Source organism: Schistocerca cancellata, chromosome 6, assembly GCF_023864275.1.
Source record: "Schistocerca cancellata isolate TAMUIC-IGC-003103 chromosome 6, iqSchCanc2.1, whole genome shotgun sequence".
Taxonomy (NCBI): Eukaryota; Metazoa; Arthropoda; class Insecta; order Orthoptera; family Acrididae; genus Schistocerca; species Schistocerca cancellata.
In genome coordinates this window covers 142,167,638-142,185,466 of record NC_064631.1, presented here as the reverse complement: position 1 = coordinate 142,185,466, position 17,829 = coordinate 142,167,638, and the positions used below count along the sequence as shown (strand labels likewise).

The 17,829-nt window shown below is 39.6% G+C and overlaps 1 protein-coding gene across 1 annotated transcript in view; it reads left to right on the top strand.

The window, feature by feature from the left end:
• The window catches only part of LOC126190622 (general transcription factor 3C polypeptide 5), a 78,805-nt gene extending 74,947 nt beyond the window's left edge, over positions 1–3,858 (top strand). Inside the window, exons 5-8 of the mRNA XM_049931035.1 lie at positions 2,528–2,738; positions 2,820–3,037; positions 3,158–3,329; positions 3,414–3,858. Of these exons, the coding sequence (XP_049786992.1) occupies positions 2,528–2,738; positions 2,820–3,037; positions 3,158–3,329; positions 3,414–3,565 (753 nt within the window). The 3' untranslated portion in view covers positions 3,566–3,858. The remainder of the gene's footprint in view (positions 1–2,527; positions 2,739–2,819; positions 3,038–3,157; positions 3,330–3,413) is intronic.
• Positions 3,859–17,829: the final 13,971 nt, after the last annotated feature.

Here is a 17,829-nt window from a genome sequence, read left to right as displayed (position 1 = left end):
ACATGATGAAAGCGGGCACGGCAATATTGAGGACTGTCCTCGCAGTGGCAGGCCTCGTACTGCACACACTCTAGACAATGTGCAGAGAGTTAACTAATTGGTGACTGCTGACAGATGCATCACAGTGAACGAATTGTCACGCTACATTGGGATAGGGGAAGGTAGTGTTTGCAGAATACTGAAAGTGTCGGCATTAAAAATAGTTTGCGCCAGGTGGGTTCCCAGGATGTTGACAGTGGCTCACAAAGAAACTAGAAAAACGGTATGCAGCGAACTTTTGGAACAGTACGAGAATGGTGGAGATGAATTTCTTGGAAGAATTGTGGCAGGTGATGAAACATGGCTCCATCATTTTTCACCAGAGACGAAGAGGCAATCAATGGAGTGGCATCATGCAAATTCACCCAAGAAAAAAAAATTCAAAACCACACCTTCTGCTGGAAAAGTTATGGCTATGGTGTTTTTCGATTCTGAAGGACTCTTGCTTGTGGACATCATGCCAAGTGGAACCACAATAAATTCTGATGCATATGTGATGACACTGAAGAAACTTCAAGCTCGACTGAGTCGTGTTCAGCCACATCGGCAAAAGCAGGATGTTTTGCTGTTGCATGACAATGCACAGCCACATGTCAGTCAAAAAACCATGGAAACGATCGCAAAACTCGGGTGGACAACACTGAAACACCTGCCTTACAGTCCTGACCTGGCTCCATGTGGCTATCATCTCTTTGGGAAACTGAAATACTCTCTTCGTGGAACAAGGTTTGAAGATGATGACTCCCTTGTGCACGCTGCCAAACAGTGGCTCCAACAGGTTGATCCAGAATTTTACCGTGCGGGTATACAGGCGCTGGTTCCAAGATGGCATAAGGCAGTTGAGAGGGATGGAAATTATGTGGAGAAATGAAAATATTGTTCCTAAAGGATGTATATACACACTGTAAAACTTTCATATGTGTAGAATAAAAGATGTATTTAAAAAAAAATAGTGTGCATTTCTTTTGGAGTGAACCTTATATAACAGCAATTTTCAGAATTTTTAAGAGTTTCGTGGAATCCAGTTTTGCCTCCTAGGGAGTGCCCTTTCCCCATTCTGTCACCATTTTATTACCATAGAGAACAGTAAATAATAGTACACCATGCAGGGGCATTCCATGTGTATATTAAACGAATGCGAGAGAAGAGGACTTCAGTGATTTATTGTAAAGGATTATCTCAGTCTTTCAGTGATTAGCACATTTCCAAATGTTTTAAATTACTGTCTCACTAAGCCTAAACCATTGTGAGTTAGGAGACGTCTTGATGCTTTTTGTGAGCATTCTGATTTTTAATGTAAAGATGTGTTGAACTGCTTGTTCTTGTTCTGAGAAAGGAAAATAAAAAGCTGTCATTGAAAGTTATAGAGGCATTTCACTGTTTCTGTGAAAATATGCTGAATATTTTTGAGTTCGTTCTCATACCAAGTTCTCTAATAGGGAAGAATAAGAGTGTCTCCATAGTGATGTCCTTTTGATATCAAACCACACCAAATTGAATTGTGTAGAATGGATACAAATGTTGTGTGCGCTCTGCCAAGTTGCTTTCCACCATCAGTGCGCGAAATTGGATTAACAGTTGTTTGGGCTATCTTTAGTTGTTGTTTCATCCTAAATGTTAATGCAGCAAGCAAGGAAGGTGACATGAGGAAGCAAAGTAAAGATAGCTGAGCAATAGAAGGGTTATCTTTCAATAAGAGAAATGTTTTTGAAACACGTTTCCTCTATAACAGGTAACCCTAAAGTGTAAATGCATTAGAAGTGTGTGTGTGCACACATGTACATGTGCACGTGCTTATATACTTGTGCGTGTGCATGTGTCTATTCTTGGCTGAGACTGCTTGAGAAAATCTCGACGGTGCTACTGTCTCTGATTATAAGTGTGAAACAACTACATGATGAAGAATCTTACTGAGTGACAAATTGTACTTCGACAATTTTCTTGCGTTTTTATTTTTTAGATCTCCATTGCTGAGAAATTTGTATCTATTATGAATTATTCGCATTTGTGGCTTGTAAATTTTCAAATGCTTTGTTATGCTTTATGTGAGATCTTCACTTGACAACAGTACATCTTTATTTATGCATTTCAGTGTTTCATTAACCAATACAACAAGCAACCTTTAAGAGGCAATGGTTTTTCACATTTTGTAGCTTCTTATTGCAAAGTCTATAACTTTTGTCTTCATTATGTTATGTAAGTGGTGTACCCAGATATTTAATTTATGGTTTGTAGCAAATGAATGTATCTGAATGGAAATAACTACTGTCGCTTTTGAATAGACCATTAAAGTTCAAGAGCACAAAATTTTGTGTTCACTGCATATCCATTATAACTGCAAAAGTGGCCCAGTCTGCAACAATTCCTCATGTGACTGTAACATTGACAACTACCAGTATTTAGCATGAACACTGTCATTGCTGCTCTTGAGTTCCACTGAGAATCTGATGCTTTGCTGTGAAAATCATTATGTATTTCTGACTTTCAGTTATTCAACGAGCGACCAGTGTGGTCAAAAAATGCTCTTATATACATCACAAAGTTTACAGTTGATCAGATGAAGTACTTACTACCAGCTGTTGCATACTATTTTGTTATGGGTCCATGGAGAGTAATGTGGGTTAGATTTGGATATGATCCAAGACAGGACCCAGGATCTCGCAAATACCAGACACTGGACTATAGATTGAGAGCCTTTGGTAAAAATAAAATCTGCACAGTTTTTATATAATGAAATCTTATTTATTTGCTTTCCTACATTCACTTTTTATTTTATTTAGGTGGGCTAAAAACCAAAGTGAAGGCCAAAAGAAGTTATTGCAACTACCTATTGCCATACAAGTCCACTCCTGCTAGTCGACCAAGAGTAGCAATAATTACGAAAGATGCTGGTCCTTCCAGAGAAACCACTAGTAGATCTAACTTCGCGGCATCAAATGAAAACGTCTATATTTTCAGACCTGGTATGCTTCCTCCATCACGACAAATGTTTTATCAGGTACTGTACCCTCTAATGGCACTTTGCTTTTTTTTTTACATCTACATGGATACTCTGCAAATCACATTCAAGTGCCTGGCAGATTATTCCTTAGCTTTTATAGAATTCTTTTTCTTTTAGTACTGTGATCTCCATGTACCACAAATTCAGGCAATGCTTGAAAAGTTGCCTGAGCCACCAGCTGATGCCAAATGTCATGAGAGAACGGGTTGGATGCCGAAAGGAATGGATGCCCAGTGTCGTGAAATCATTAATAATCTTGTGACTCAGGTCCTAAGAAACGAAATTTTGCGTAAGTGAAACTGTTGTCTTGTTTTTATTCTTTCTTTTCTTGTTGAGTCGTTTTAATGATGATAAACATTTTTTTGTTTTGTAGCGGATAGTGTCAAGCTGATGGATAATAATTCTGGAACATCAAATGATGAATCTGAAGAACTAGATGATGATGATGAGGACGATGTTGATGATGAGGATGATGTTGATGACAATGACGATGAGGATGATGGTGATGATGATGATGAAACATGAATTGAAACTATTGAATTCAGCTTTGCCTACCGTCTTACACCATTCATTACCAAAATATTTATAGAGAGAAGTTTTTGTAATGTAGTCTGTCTGTGCATTGTTACTACATTGCTCATGAACAAGGATTAAAACTTTTTTTATCAGTTAAGAATTGTTTTGTATTTAGTACTAAGATTTTTCCAATATTTATGAAATCTTTTATTAATTATGAGCTGATGTTAGTTTGTCAGACAAGTTGTGCAAAACACTTATGAGCTCTTTGAACTGTGATACATTATTGCTAGTAAAAAGTTATGTAATGTCTTTGTTGTTATTTTAGCTATCTTTTGCCAAACTCATCTCCTTTCACAATGTTCTCTCCCTTTAGTAACGATTTTCAAACAAATTAGATAATTTTCCATATAATCTCATTCTTGCTGATTCTGGAGGTTTCCTTGTTTCCAGGGATTCTTCTACCATAGTATCGATGAATCTGTCTCCTTGTGATCTCACTGCATGACCAGTCTACTTAATCTGAACTGTGACATGAAACCATATACAGGGTGTTACAAAAAGGTACGGCCAAACTTTCAGGAAACATTCCTCACACACAAATAAAGAAAAGATGTTATGTGGACATGTGTGCGGAAACGCTTAATTTCCATGTTAGAGCTCATTTTAGTTTCGTCAGTATGTACTGTACTTCCTCGATTCACCGCCAGTTGGCCCAATTGAAGGAAGGTAATGTTGACTTCGGTGCTTGTGTTCACATGCGACTCATTGCTCTACATTACTAGCATCAAGCACATCAGTACGTAGCATCAACAGGTTAGTGTTCATCACGAACGTGGTTTTGCAGTCAGTGCAATGTTTACAAATGCAGAGTTGGCAGATGCCCATTTGATGTATGGATTAGCACGGGGCAATAGCCGTGGCACAGTGCGTTTGTATCGAGACAGATTTCCAGAACGAAGGTGTCCCGACAGGAAGACGTTCGAAGCAATTGATCGGCGTCTTAGGGAGCACGGAACATTCCAGCCTATGACTCGCGACTGGGGAAGACCTACAACGACGAGGATACCTGCAATGGACGAGGCAATTCTTCGTGCAGTTGACGATAACCCTAATGTCAGCGTCAGAGAAGTTGCTGCTGTACAAGGTAACGTTGACCACGTCACTGTATGGAGAGTGCTACAGGAGAACCAGTTGTTTCCATACCATGTACAGTGTGTGCAGGCACTATCAGCAGCTGATTGGCCTCCACAGGTACACTTCTGCGAATGGTTCATCCAACAATGTGTCAATCCTCATTTCAGTGCAAATGTTCTCTTTACGGATGAGGCTTCATTCCAACATGATCAAATTGTAAATTTTCACAATCAACATGTGTGGGCTGATGAGAATCCGTACGCAATTGTGCAATCCCGTCATCAACACAGATTTTCTGTGAACGTTTGGGCAGGCATTGTTGGTGATGTCTTGATTGGGCCCCATGTTCTTCCACCTACACTCAATGGAGCGCGTTATCATGATTTCATACAGGATACTCTACCTGTGCTGCTAGAACATGTGCCTTTACAAGTACGACACAACATGTGGTTCATGCACGATGGAGCTCCTGCACATTTCAGTCGAAGTGTTCGTACGCTTCTCAACAACAGATTCGGTGACCGATGGATCCACGCTTTCCTGACCTCAACCCTCTTGACTTTAATTTATGGGGGCATTTGAAAGCTCTTGTCTACGCAACCCCGGTACCAAATGTAGAGACTCTTCGTGCTCATATTGTGGATGGCTGTGATACAATACGCCATTCTCCAGGGTTGCATCAGCGCATCAGGGATTCCATGCGATGGAGGGTGGATGCATGTATCCTCGCTAACGGAGGACATTTTGAACATTCCCTGTAACAAAGTGTTTGAAGTCACACTGGTATGTTCTGTTGCTGTGTGTTTCCATTCCATGATTAATATGATTTGAAGAGACGTAATAAAATGAGCTCTAACATGGAAAGTAAGTGTTTTCGGACACATGTCCACATAACATATTTTCTTTCTTTGTGTGTGAGGAATGTTTCCTGAAAGTTTGGCCGTACCTTTTTGTAACACCCTGTATTTTATGCGTGCATTTTGTGCTATATATTTTGCAAATTATCCCAGAGCCTGTTCAGAAAATGATTCAGAAGATGTGGCAGCTGAAAACATGACTGTATTTCTCAAGCTTCAAAGAGAGCAATTCATCTACATCAGAATCTACATGCAAACTCTGCAAATCACACTCAAGTGCCTGGCAGAGGGTTCATTGAACCACCTTCACAATAATTGTCTGTAGTTACACACTCACAGTGCACAGAAAAAATGAACACCTATTATCTTTCTGTGTGAGGTCTGATTTCCATTGTTTTATTATAATGATCATTCCTCCCAATGTAGGTTGAATCAATGAAATATTTTGACATTCAGAGGAGAAAGTTGATTATTGAAATTTCATGAGAAGATCCCGTTACAGTGAGAAACACCTTTGTTTTAATGATGTCTTCCCTGAATCCTACGTCATCTCCATGACACTCTCTCCCCTGTTTCTTAATAATACAAAACTTGCTTTCCTCTTTGCACTCTGACTGCAGCTCGTTGTCTCGCAGTCGTGTTCTCACTTCCTGAGCACAGGGTCCCGGGTTCAATTCCTGGCGGGGTCACGGATTTTCACCTGCCTTGAGATGACTGGGTGTTTGTGTTGTCTTCATCATTTCATCATCATTCATGAAAGTGGTGAGACTGGACTGAGCAAAGGTTGGGAATTTGTACAGGCACTGATAACCGTGCAGTTGGGCGCCCCACAAACCAGTCATCATCTTTGAACTCTCTCAGTGTACTCCATTAACCCTATGTGGTAAGAATCCCTCACTGTGCATCAATACTCCAAAAGAGGATGGACAAGTGTAGTGTAGAGTGTCTCCTTGGTAGATCTGTTGCATCTTCAAAGAGTTCTGCCAATGAAATGCAGTTTTTGGTTCACCTTCCCCACAACGTTTCAATGTGTTCTTTCCAATTTAAGTTGTTCGTAATCGTAATTACTAGGTATTTAGCTGAATTTTTACAGCCTTTAGATTGATTAATTTATCATCCTAGCAAAGTTTAACGGATTCCTTTTAGCAGTCATGTGAATTACCTCACACTTGTCACTATTTAGTGTCAGTTACCAGTTTTCAAACCATACAGATATCTTATCTAAATCGTTTTGCGATTTGTTTTGATCTTCTGGTGACTTTACTAGACAATAAACAGCAGCATTGTCTGCAAACAATCTTAAGACAGTTGCTCAAATTGTCTCCTAAATCATTTATGCAGATAAGGAAAAGCAGAGGGCCTATGACACTACCTTGAGGAATGCAGAAATCACTTCTGTTTTATTCAATGACTATCCGTCAATTACTATGAACGGTGACTTCTCTGACAGGAATCACAAATATAGTCACAAAGTTGAGATGATATTCCATAAGCACGACTTTCATGAGATACGGTGTAAAAAGCCTTCTGGAAACCGAGAAATTTCGGAATCAATTTGAAATCCCTTGTTAGTAGCATTCAACATTTTGTGTGAGTAAAGAGCTATTTGTGTTTCTTGATCTGTGTTGACTGTCAGTAGACCATTTTCCTCGAGGTAATTCATAATGTTCAAACACAGTAAGTATTCCAAAATCCTGCTGCGTGTTAACATTAATGATATGGGCCTGTAATTTAGTGGATTACTCTTATTGCCTTTCTTGACTATTGGTGTGCCCTGCACAACTTTCCAGTCTTTGGGTGTGAGTCTTTCTTCGAGCGAGCGGTTGCATGTGATTGTTAATTACAAAACTACACTTACATTTTTAATTTGGAAGAATGGGAGATTGTCTCTCAGGATGGCGGCAGACAAATTTTTATCTGATTTATTGAATAGATATATTTTTCTTTTATTTTTGGGGGATTCAGTCTCACTATGACAACCCTGTGTTTACTCATCCCAGTATCTGTTTTGATGTTCCTTATTAGCTCAGAATTATTTGTTGTTAAGAGGTCAAGTGTGTTTTCACAACCATTTACTATTCGAGTGGGCGCAAGATATAATTGCTCAAAATAATTTTCAGAGAATGAATTTAGCACTGTTTTGGATGACGTTTTATGCATATCTCCAGATTTAAACACATATTTTCATCAACATATTCAAGGTAAATTTAAGTCACCACCAACTATAATTGTACAAGTTGGACATGTGTTTGAAATTAGACTCAAGTTTTCTTTGAACCTTTCAGCAATTGTATCATCTGAGTTTGCAGGTCAGTAAAAGGACCCAGTTCTTATTTTATTTCAGTTGCCAAGAATGACCTCTACCCATACTACCTCACAGGAACCATCTATTTCAATTTTGCTACAAGATAAACTACTCCTTACAGCAACAATAATGCCCAACTGTATTTAGCCTATCCTTTCTGAACACTATTAAGTCCTCCACAAAAGTTCCAGATAAACTTATCTTGGGGTGCAGTCAGCTTTCAGAGCCTACAACGATTTGAGCATCAATGGTTTCGATTAGCACTTGGAGCTCTGGTACTTTCCCAACACAGTTACAATAATTTACAACTGTTTTACCAATGGTTCCTTGATCTATGTTGTGCCTGTGTTTGAACTGCACTCTTTTAGACTACACCCTTTTTTGTGTTTTCCCGAGATGCTGCAGCCTAAAAACCACCCAGTCCACACCTAACAGCCCCTGCTATGTGTGTAGCTACCTCCTGTGTGTAATGGACTCCTGACCTGTTTAGTGGAACCCGAAACCCCATCACCCTATGGTGCCATTCTTACCATATCATATATTTTCAAACTGATTAGTGTGATTGGATATTGTTAATATACCTTTTGTAATATATATATATATATATATATATATATATATATATATATATATATATATATATATATATATATATATATATATATATATATATATATATATATATATATATATATTACAATTCTGGCATTCGAGTTACTCCCAAAAATCTTAGTCAGAACTGAGTGTTGGGAACTATTTTTAATTTAATTTGTGGGCAATATGTCCCAGAAAAGAAATTTGCAATATTGTGTTTGTGAAAGTGTATTTGTTTATGTGGATAAATAGTACAGTTGATAACTTGACTTATTCGACATAGATTGTTTACCAGTGTCTCTATATTTGTGATGAGGCTTTGATTGGGTTAATCCTAAGTCGTTTATATCATTAAATTGTATAAAACATCTGTAAGACATGGGCAGACCGGAAGCAGAAACAAAGACGAGACAAAGCTAGGCAGCTATGGAGCAAAGGGAAATGATAAAAATGGAGAGAATAAATAAATGTACATTAAACCTCCTTACCGTAACAATGATGTTTTTATCCAGAAATCACACTTGTCATGCCGCATACCTTGTTGGACTAGCAGTGCTCGAACAGATGTCACGCAGAAGTGGCTTAACCTAAAATGTGTCTAAACCACTTCTTTACCGAGCGAGGTGGCGCAGTGGCTAGCACACTGGACTCACATTCGGGAGGACGATGGTTCAATCCCGTGTCCGGCCATCCTGATTTAGGTTTTCCGTGATTTCCCTAAATCACTGCAGGCAAATGCCGGGATGGTTCCTTTGAAAGAGCACGGCCGACTTCCTTCCCCTTCCTTCCCTAAACCGATGAGACCGATGACCTCACAGTTTGGTCTCTTCCCCAAAACAACTCGGCAACCCACTTCTTCTGTCAACATTGGAAAGTAGCAGTGAGGGCAGTCAGAAGCTGTCAGGGCAGGTTGTGCCTCAGTTGCTCAGTAGCTAAGAGTAATGCTTGCAAAAGGTGAGGTTCTGGGTTTCAGTGCCAGTACAGCATATAGTTTGAAACTGTCAAAGTTTTAAGACAAACACACACTCCAGTGCAAAGTGAAAGACGCACACTGGTTCATCGATTAGCAAATTAATACCCACTTTTTGTTTATCCTGCAGTAAAACCTTCATTTGTTACTTAGGAGATGATAGAATCAGAAGTGATGCACTTCATGCTTGTTTCTTGAATTGTTTGAAATGCTAGTTGAAAATGGCATGGAAAAAGATTTGCTTTTATCAGTATGCACCATTCCAAATTGCAGTAGTCACAATGGCAAAATGCATTAATTAAACTTTGCTTGTATCTATAATATTATACATACTTAACAGTGACTGACTTGTTACACTCTTAGCTTTCTGGGAAGAAATGTGCATCAAACAAGTGATGATTGGTATGAATAGGTATTTTGCAGTGTTTCATAAAATCCCTTTTCCAGTGGAACAAAAAAAAAAAAAACGGAAACTTTCTGGATTAACACATTGACTGCCACACAGTTAGTGATCGATTTCACTTCCAGACCATGCCACAAACACAGTATTATGCATGAGCGATCACATGGCATGAAGTGTACCGTTCTGCTGTGGCCGCTGGCAGCCACACGGCACCAAATGTGCAGTTCTGTTGTGGCCGGCTAACACACAGCAGCCCATGTGTTGATTTTATGGATATAGAATGACACTGTAATAGGTTGCTTGGTTTTTACCACACACACCAAAGAACCCTTGTAATTTCTTAAATATTTGTGTTGTAATCTTCTTTACCGCCTCGTCTAAGTTACCTTTTTAAGTGAGAAGAACAGTCATATGAGTACCCATTCTCAAATTTTTCAGTGATGCCCGTATGCAACAGATATAACTTCTATTTGTGGGCAAGCTTTTCTAACTGTGTGGCAAGTTTTATATCTTACTTCAGCTGCTCAACCAACAGAAAATCGATGAACAGCTTCTTAAATAGCACTACTGAACATTGATATTTATAAACACTTTTGCATAGGTGTAAAGTGCACTGAATGTTAACACTGTGCCACGCTGGCTTTCATTAGATGGGTTAAAATATCCCTTTATATTACTTTCTTTATTGTTCAGTTTTGCTTGTGAAGCAGTTTTCAGATTTTTGTCTGCTACCAGTATAAACTGATTTTCATAGGTTCTCATACAGACAGAGTCCATGATGCGTTAAAGCCTGTTTGGCAATCAGTGTTGCAGAAAGTTATTTTTCAGATAATCTGTTGAAACAGTCCTCAGACTGGTTTGATGCAGCTCTCCATGCTACTCTATCCTGTGCAAGCTTTTTCATCTCCCAGTACCTACTGCAACCTACATCCTTCTGATTCTGCTTAGTGTATTCTTCTCTTGGTCTCCCTCTACGATTTTTACTCTCCACACTGGCCTCCAATACTAAATTGGTGATTCCTTGACACCTCAGAACATGTCCTACCAATCGATCCCTTCTTCTAGTCAAGTTGTGCCACAAATTCTATTCAATACCTCTTCATTAGTTAGTTATCTAATCTTCAGCATTCTTCTGCAGCACCACATTTCGAAAGCTTCTATTCTCTTCTTGTCCAAACTATGTATCATCCAAGTTTCACTTCCATACATGGCTACACTCCATACAAATACTTTCAGGAATGACTTCCTGACACTTAAATCTATACTCGGTGTTAACAAATTTCTCTTCTTCAGAAACGCTTTCCTTTGCCATTGCCAGTCTACATTTTCTATCCTCTCTACTTCGACCATCATCAGTTATTTTGTTCCTCAAATAGCAAAACTCATTTCCTAATCTAATTCCCTCACCATCAACCGACTTAATTTAACTACATTCCATTATCCTCGTTTTGCTTTTGTTGATGTTCATCTTACATCCTCCTCTCAAGACACTCTCCATTCCGTTCAACTGCTGTTCCAGGTCCCTTGCTGTCTCTGACAGAATTGCAATGTCATCGGCGAACCTTAAAGTTTTTATTTCTTCTCCGTGGATTTTAATTCCTACTCCAAATTTTTCTTTTGTTCCCATTACTGCTTGTTCAATGTGCAGATTGAATAACATCGGGGATAGGCTACAACCCTGTCTCACTCCCTTCCCGACCACTGCTTCCCTTTCATCCCCCTCGACTCTTATAACTGTCATCTGGTTTCTGCACAAATTGTAAATAGCCTTGTGCTCCCTTTATTTGACCCCTGCCACCTTCAGAATTTGAAAAAGAGTATTCCAGACAGTATTGTCAAAAGCTTTCTCTAAGTCTACAAATGCTAGAAATGTAGGTTTGCCTTTCCTTAATCTATCTTCTAATATTAAGTTGTTGGGTCAGTATTGCCTCAAGTGTTCCAATATTTCTATGGAATCCAAACTGATCTTCCCTGAGGTCGGCTTCTACCAGTTTTTCCATTCGTCTGTAAAGAATTCGTGTGAGTATTTTGCAGCCGTGACTTATTAAACTGATAGTTCGGTAATTTTCACACCTGTCAACACCTGCTTTCTTTGGGATTGGAATTATTATATTCTTCTTAAAGTCAGAGGGTATTTCATCTGTTTCATACATTTTGCTCAACAGATGGTAGAGTTTTGTCAGGGCTAACTCTCCCAAGGCTATCAGTGTTTTAATGGAATGTTGTCTACTCCCGGGGCCTTGTTTCGACTTAGGTCCTTCAGTGCTCTGTCAAACTCTTCACGCAGTATCATATCTCCCATTTCACCTTCTTGTCAATCATTCCCTAATGCTCTTTCTGAAACTCTCTGCAACCTCTGTTTTCTTTTTCAGTTTGTCCAGGTCCCATTTCCATAAATTCCCACCTTTTTGCAGGTTTTCTGTTTTAATCTACAGTTCATAACCAATAGAGTGTGGTCAGAGTCTACATCTGCCTCTGGAAATGTCTTACAATTTAAAACCTGGTTCCTAAATCTTTGTCTTACCAATATATAATCTGTCTGACACCTTCCAGTGTCTCCAGGCCTTCTTCGTGCATACAACCTTCTTTCATGATTCTTGAACCAAGTGTTAGCTATGATTAAGTTATGATCTGTGCAAAATTCTGCCAGTCAGTTTCCTCTTCCATTCCTTACCCCTAGTCCATATTCACCTACTACTTTTCCTTCTCTTCCTTTTCCTACTATCGAATTCCAGTCCCCCATGACAATTATATTTTTGTCTCCCTTTTCTAAAGTATTCAATTGTTTACGTCTCTCAGTTAATCTCTATCTATCAAATGGTGGAGTGTTGAATAGTGACTTCGTACTGCAACGGCGTTGACTGTAGTCACTTCACAAACCCAATCAGATGTAGCCCATTTGATATAATATATCTAGAACCCTGAATTGTATGATAACTCCAGACCTCTTCAGGTGCAGTTGATTTACTTATTCAGAAACAAAACCTAATTTGCAACAAGGGTAACTGTGGAATGAGGAAGGTGACATATAGAGGTTTAAATCCATGATGCCATGCCTAGGAACCCTCTCTCAAAGGTAGGCTGAATCTTCTGTAGGCACATTTTGATCTTTTGCCCTCTAATGAAGATGACAGGGCTTCTTGGGTTCTATAAAGAATGGTTTGATGTTTTTAAGGCTGTACAATTGGATTACAATGTTGTGTTAAATGTACATGTGTTTCAGTCAACAATGCTTCTACTTTTGCAATAGGCCTTTGAAAAAAAGTAACTGTCTTCACAAGTATTTTAATTTCTCCAAGAAGTTCCTTCATAAGGGGTGATGTGTTGTAGCTGTTGCTGAAGAACGTATTTTGCTTCTGTTGGAGACGTGATGCGCTTGTCTGCTTTCTTTTAGACAAAATTTCCAGTTCAGTTACAATTAATGCTGCCCTTCTTTCTAGGTAGTAATTCTGACTTCCCACTATGATGTGCAATGAGCCAGTTAAGTCAGGGTACACTGTCTCAATTAAAAAGTGGCAATATGCTGCTTATTTATAAAATTTCTTACGTGGCGTTGTTTTGTTTACATACCGTATATACAATAATTTATGGTGGTTAACAGTGTAAATTATTTCTCCTAGTATTTTATGCCTTCTGATCAAGAGTATCTGGATACCTGTACGTAATGCGGAATAGATCACAAGATGTCATGAGAGGCAAACCCGCCCGTATAAAAAGAGGCGGAAAGTATCGTGTTGTCAGTTGAGAATCAGAATAGGTCAGTCAGGAGAACTTGGTCATTGGATGTCACCTGAGGAACAAATCCAGCAGGGACACTTCAGTCCTTGTAAAGCTGTCCAAGTCAGCTGTTGGTGATGTGATTGTGAAGTGGAAATGCAAAAGAATAACCACAACTAAACCAAGATGAGGCAGATCTCAATACTGATGGACAGGGCCGATTGAGGATTGTGGAGGGTGCCTGTAAAAAAATCACATTAAATCAGTGGAATGAATCAGTTGTGAATTTCAGAGTTCTACCAGCAGTCCCATGTAGCACAGTGACTGGGCGTAGGGAGTAAAAATGAATGAATGAGGCAGCTCCTCATAAGCCACACGTTTCTGTAGTCAGTGCTAAGCAACACTTGAAATGTTTTAAAGAGCAACACTACTAGACAGTGAATGAGTCGAAACAGGTGATTTGGAGTGATAAAATCACGCCATACCTTGTGGTGCTCCAGTAGGTATTGTTTTGGTGAATACGTGGAGAAAGTTAACTTGCCATCATGTGTACTGCTAACAGTGAAGTACAGAGAAGGTACTGTTACAATATTGTGATTTTTTTTATTGTTCTGGTGTGTCCCACTATTCCACATAAGAAAAAGCCAAATGTGGAAGGATGTGAACACATTTTATGGCATTGTGTACTGCGAACGGTTCAGAGATGATGTTTGTTTGTATCAACATGACAGTGTACCCTGTCATAAGGCAGTATCTCTGAGGCAATGGTTTGTGGACAATAACATTCCTGGAATGGGCTGGCCTGCCCAGAGTACCAACCTGAATCCGATGGAACGCCTTTTGGATGAGTTACAGTGATGATTTTGCTACAGCGTCCAACATCACTTCCTTTCTTTGGTTTTAGCTCTTGAAAAAGAATGGACAGCCATTCTTCCACAGAGATTCAGGCACCTCATTGAAATTGTTTCCAGCAGAGGTCGATTCATCATAAAGGCAAAGGGTGGACACATACCATATTAATGTACACTTATACTGTTATAGTGTTCTTTTACTGATCGATTAACTGTTTCAGATGTCCCGTACAGGAACTGAGAGAACAATGAAAATTTTCTACAATGATTTTTATACAATGCTAATGTTTGTAGAGATTGTCCTCTCTGGAGTAATTATATTTGCTGATTTTTCAGGTAACAGTTAAGATCAATGTTTTTCCTCTTCATTGTGTAGTCCTTAAAACTCTGTAATTTAATCACGGTCCACCAAAACAGATCTTACATTGTTCCCATGTGGCCTGGATTTGACAATCAGTCATACTTTTTCAGCTTGCCTCTATCTGCTAGAAATCGTTTTCTCATATTGGTTGATAAATTAGTTGAATAACTTTCGTGTTCATAAAGACTCATATTGTTCCCTTTAAAAGCTGAGTTCTTGTTACATGTCATTAATATGGCTGGCTCGCTCAATGTGCTCTGGTATAGAAAGTAATTTAAAAAATTGAAAGTATCATAATCTTCAACTTTTGTTTATGACTTCAAAGACATCACATTGTCTTAGTTCCAATGACTACATACAGTTTACTGTAAGCAGTTACAAAATAATAAAATTTATCATCAAAGAGAGAAGAAAAAAAAAATCTTTGTTCTCTAGTATTTGTTGGATATGTTACACAGTAATAGGTGCCCGGATACTTTCGATCAGATCGTGTATTATAAACATTACTGTTGCTTTCAAACTGTGGTAGATAGTTGACAACAAACAACGGAGAATAAATGTATTGTGATGTTCTCATAAATATGCCCACCTGGTTAAAAGATGTAGACAAGAGGTTGTAGAGTAAATGCAGCATATTATCATTTTTACATGCTTTCATGCAATGAACAGTTTTATCCTTAATGACGAGTTACCCCGGAATATGATACTGTAAGATATTAGCGAATGAAAATAGGAAAAGTACGAGGGTGATTTCAAAAGTTCTCGGAACGGCATAGAAAAAAGTACTTACATCACTGAAACGTTTTTTATTTTTCAATCTCCTTGTAGACCAGTACACTTGGTCTAACAATGTTCCAGTGCCTTGATCCCATCTTGAAAATGAATTTCCTCCAGGCCTGCAAAATAGTTGTCAACTCTGGCCATCAATTCTTCATTTAAAATGGGTCTTCATCCACCAAGAAAAATTTTCAGTTTTGGGAGGAGATGGAAGTCTGACAGAGCCATATCAGGTGAATGAGATGGTTGTGGCAACAATTTATACCTTAGTTCGTGTAACTTTGCTACGGCAACGACATATGTGTGCGGGTGTAAGTCGATCCAGCATCAGTAGTCGCAGCACCCATCTTGCAGATAATTTTTTCATTTCTAATTCTTCAGTTAAAATGGGAATAAGCAATTTCACGCACTTTCAATTGGCGATCCTCCATGACCATTTTGTGCACTTTTGCAATGATTTCTGGAGTAATGACACATCTTGGCTGACCATTGCGCGGATCATCATGTAAGCTCTCCTGACCAAATTTAAATTCATTTGTCCACTTGGCAACAGTTGAATATGAAGGAGCAGAGTCCCCCAGTGTATTCTGGAAATCATCATGAATGTCCTTTGCTTTCATACCTTTCTTTACGAAGTACTTAATCACTGCTCGAATCTCGATTCCCCCCCGTCTTCTCAGATCACTATGTGGGAACAACAGAGCCACGTCACGTCCACAGCTCTGTCCCAAGAGCACTGATGTGGCACGTGTTTACAGGCAACAGTCCAATGAATATAATGTGAACAACTCGTTGGGCTAGTGCTGACCTCTCATGATGATTCCAAAATTTGATATAAGTCGCTAACACAAAAGTTGCAAAGGTTAGACATTTAAGGTGTTCTGTAAAATGTGACTTCCAGTTCAAGTTCTTATCAGTATAAACCCTAACAATATAGGACCATTTGTTTCATTTATTGATTTACTCTCACTTGTTATTTCTCATGGTGTGGTTGGACCATGTGCAATCCTGAACTGCACATACTATGTTTTATTCAAATTTAGTGGCAGTCAATTTGCAGAGAACCACGTATTAGTTTTCAAGGAAATATTACTTACATTTCAACTGTTTTCATAAACTCAGTGTCCTTTGCTTCCTTGCCTGCATCTCTTGGGGCATGGATCATTCAATCTCTTCTGCTTTTATCAGTCATTAGTTCTGTCTCATCAGGACTATAACCATCACGGTATCCTTGTAGCCACCTGTGTCTTTCGCAGTAGCCCTGTTGATAGGATAGTCTTCTAGGTGATGCTGGGATCCCTCCCCTTTTGGATTGGTGGTCCCAGCTCCTAGTCTTCTGTGCCATCACTCCACTCTTCCCCTGCTCACTGTTTTTATTCTATTCTTGTTGCGGCTTTGGAACATCGCCCGCCCGCTCCCTGCCCTCCACTTCTCTTCTCTCTGCCGTAGTTTCCATTTCCCTTCCTTGTCCTCTTCACCAGATTCTGTCTCACCCCCCCCCCCCCCCCATTGGTTAGTTCCTCAACCCCAGATTCAGATGGATCTCTTTCCGGGTCCGAAAGCCTCCACCAGTCCAATAGTGTTCCGTTGTTTGTTCCGCCCACTCTTGTGGGATGTGCCTTCACATTTTCTGTTGGTGTGGAACACCACCTCCTGCCTGTCACATGTGGGGTATTAACTGCGGAATTGATGACCGTGTGTCGGGTTCTCTGCTTTATTAAACAGTCCTCCCTCACCCGAGATTTCTTACGTACAGACTCAATGAGTGGCATTCGGCCTGTCACTCAGTGTTTCCCCTGCCACCCTTTGGTCTCTGCCATCCAGGGCCTTCTCACCATTCTTGGCAATGCTGCTTGTTCTGTTGATTTCATTTGGGTTTCCGGCTACATGGGTATTTTGGGTAATGAACTTAAAGATTGTTTGGCTGGGGGGGGGGGGGGGGGGGTTCCAGCCACCTATCCACCATTCTCTATAACCCCTCCAGGGATGGATTTGCAGCTTGATGTCAAATCCCTTTTAGCTCAATTGTGACCCAACTCTTGTGACTCCTGCAATCAAGGAGACTCCACAAAGTGGCATTCTTCCCTCCACCAGTCCCAGTGGGGATCTATCATCTTCTGCCTCTTAGTGTTGGCCATACTAGATTGACCCAAGGGTTTTTACCCTACAATGAGCCCCTCCCTCCCCCCCCCCCTCCCATTTTGTAGTTGCGGATCCTTCCTCATGGTGATTCATATTTTACTGGACTGCCCCCACCTTTTGGCCCTTTGGACTAAATACGCACTCCCACCTTTCTTGTCC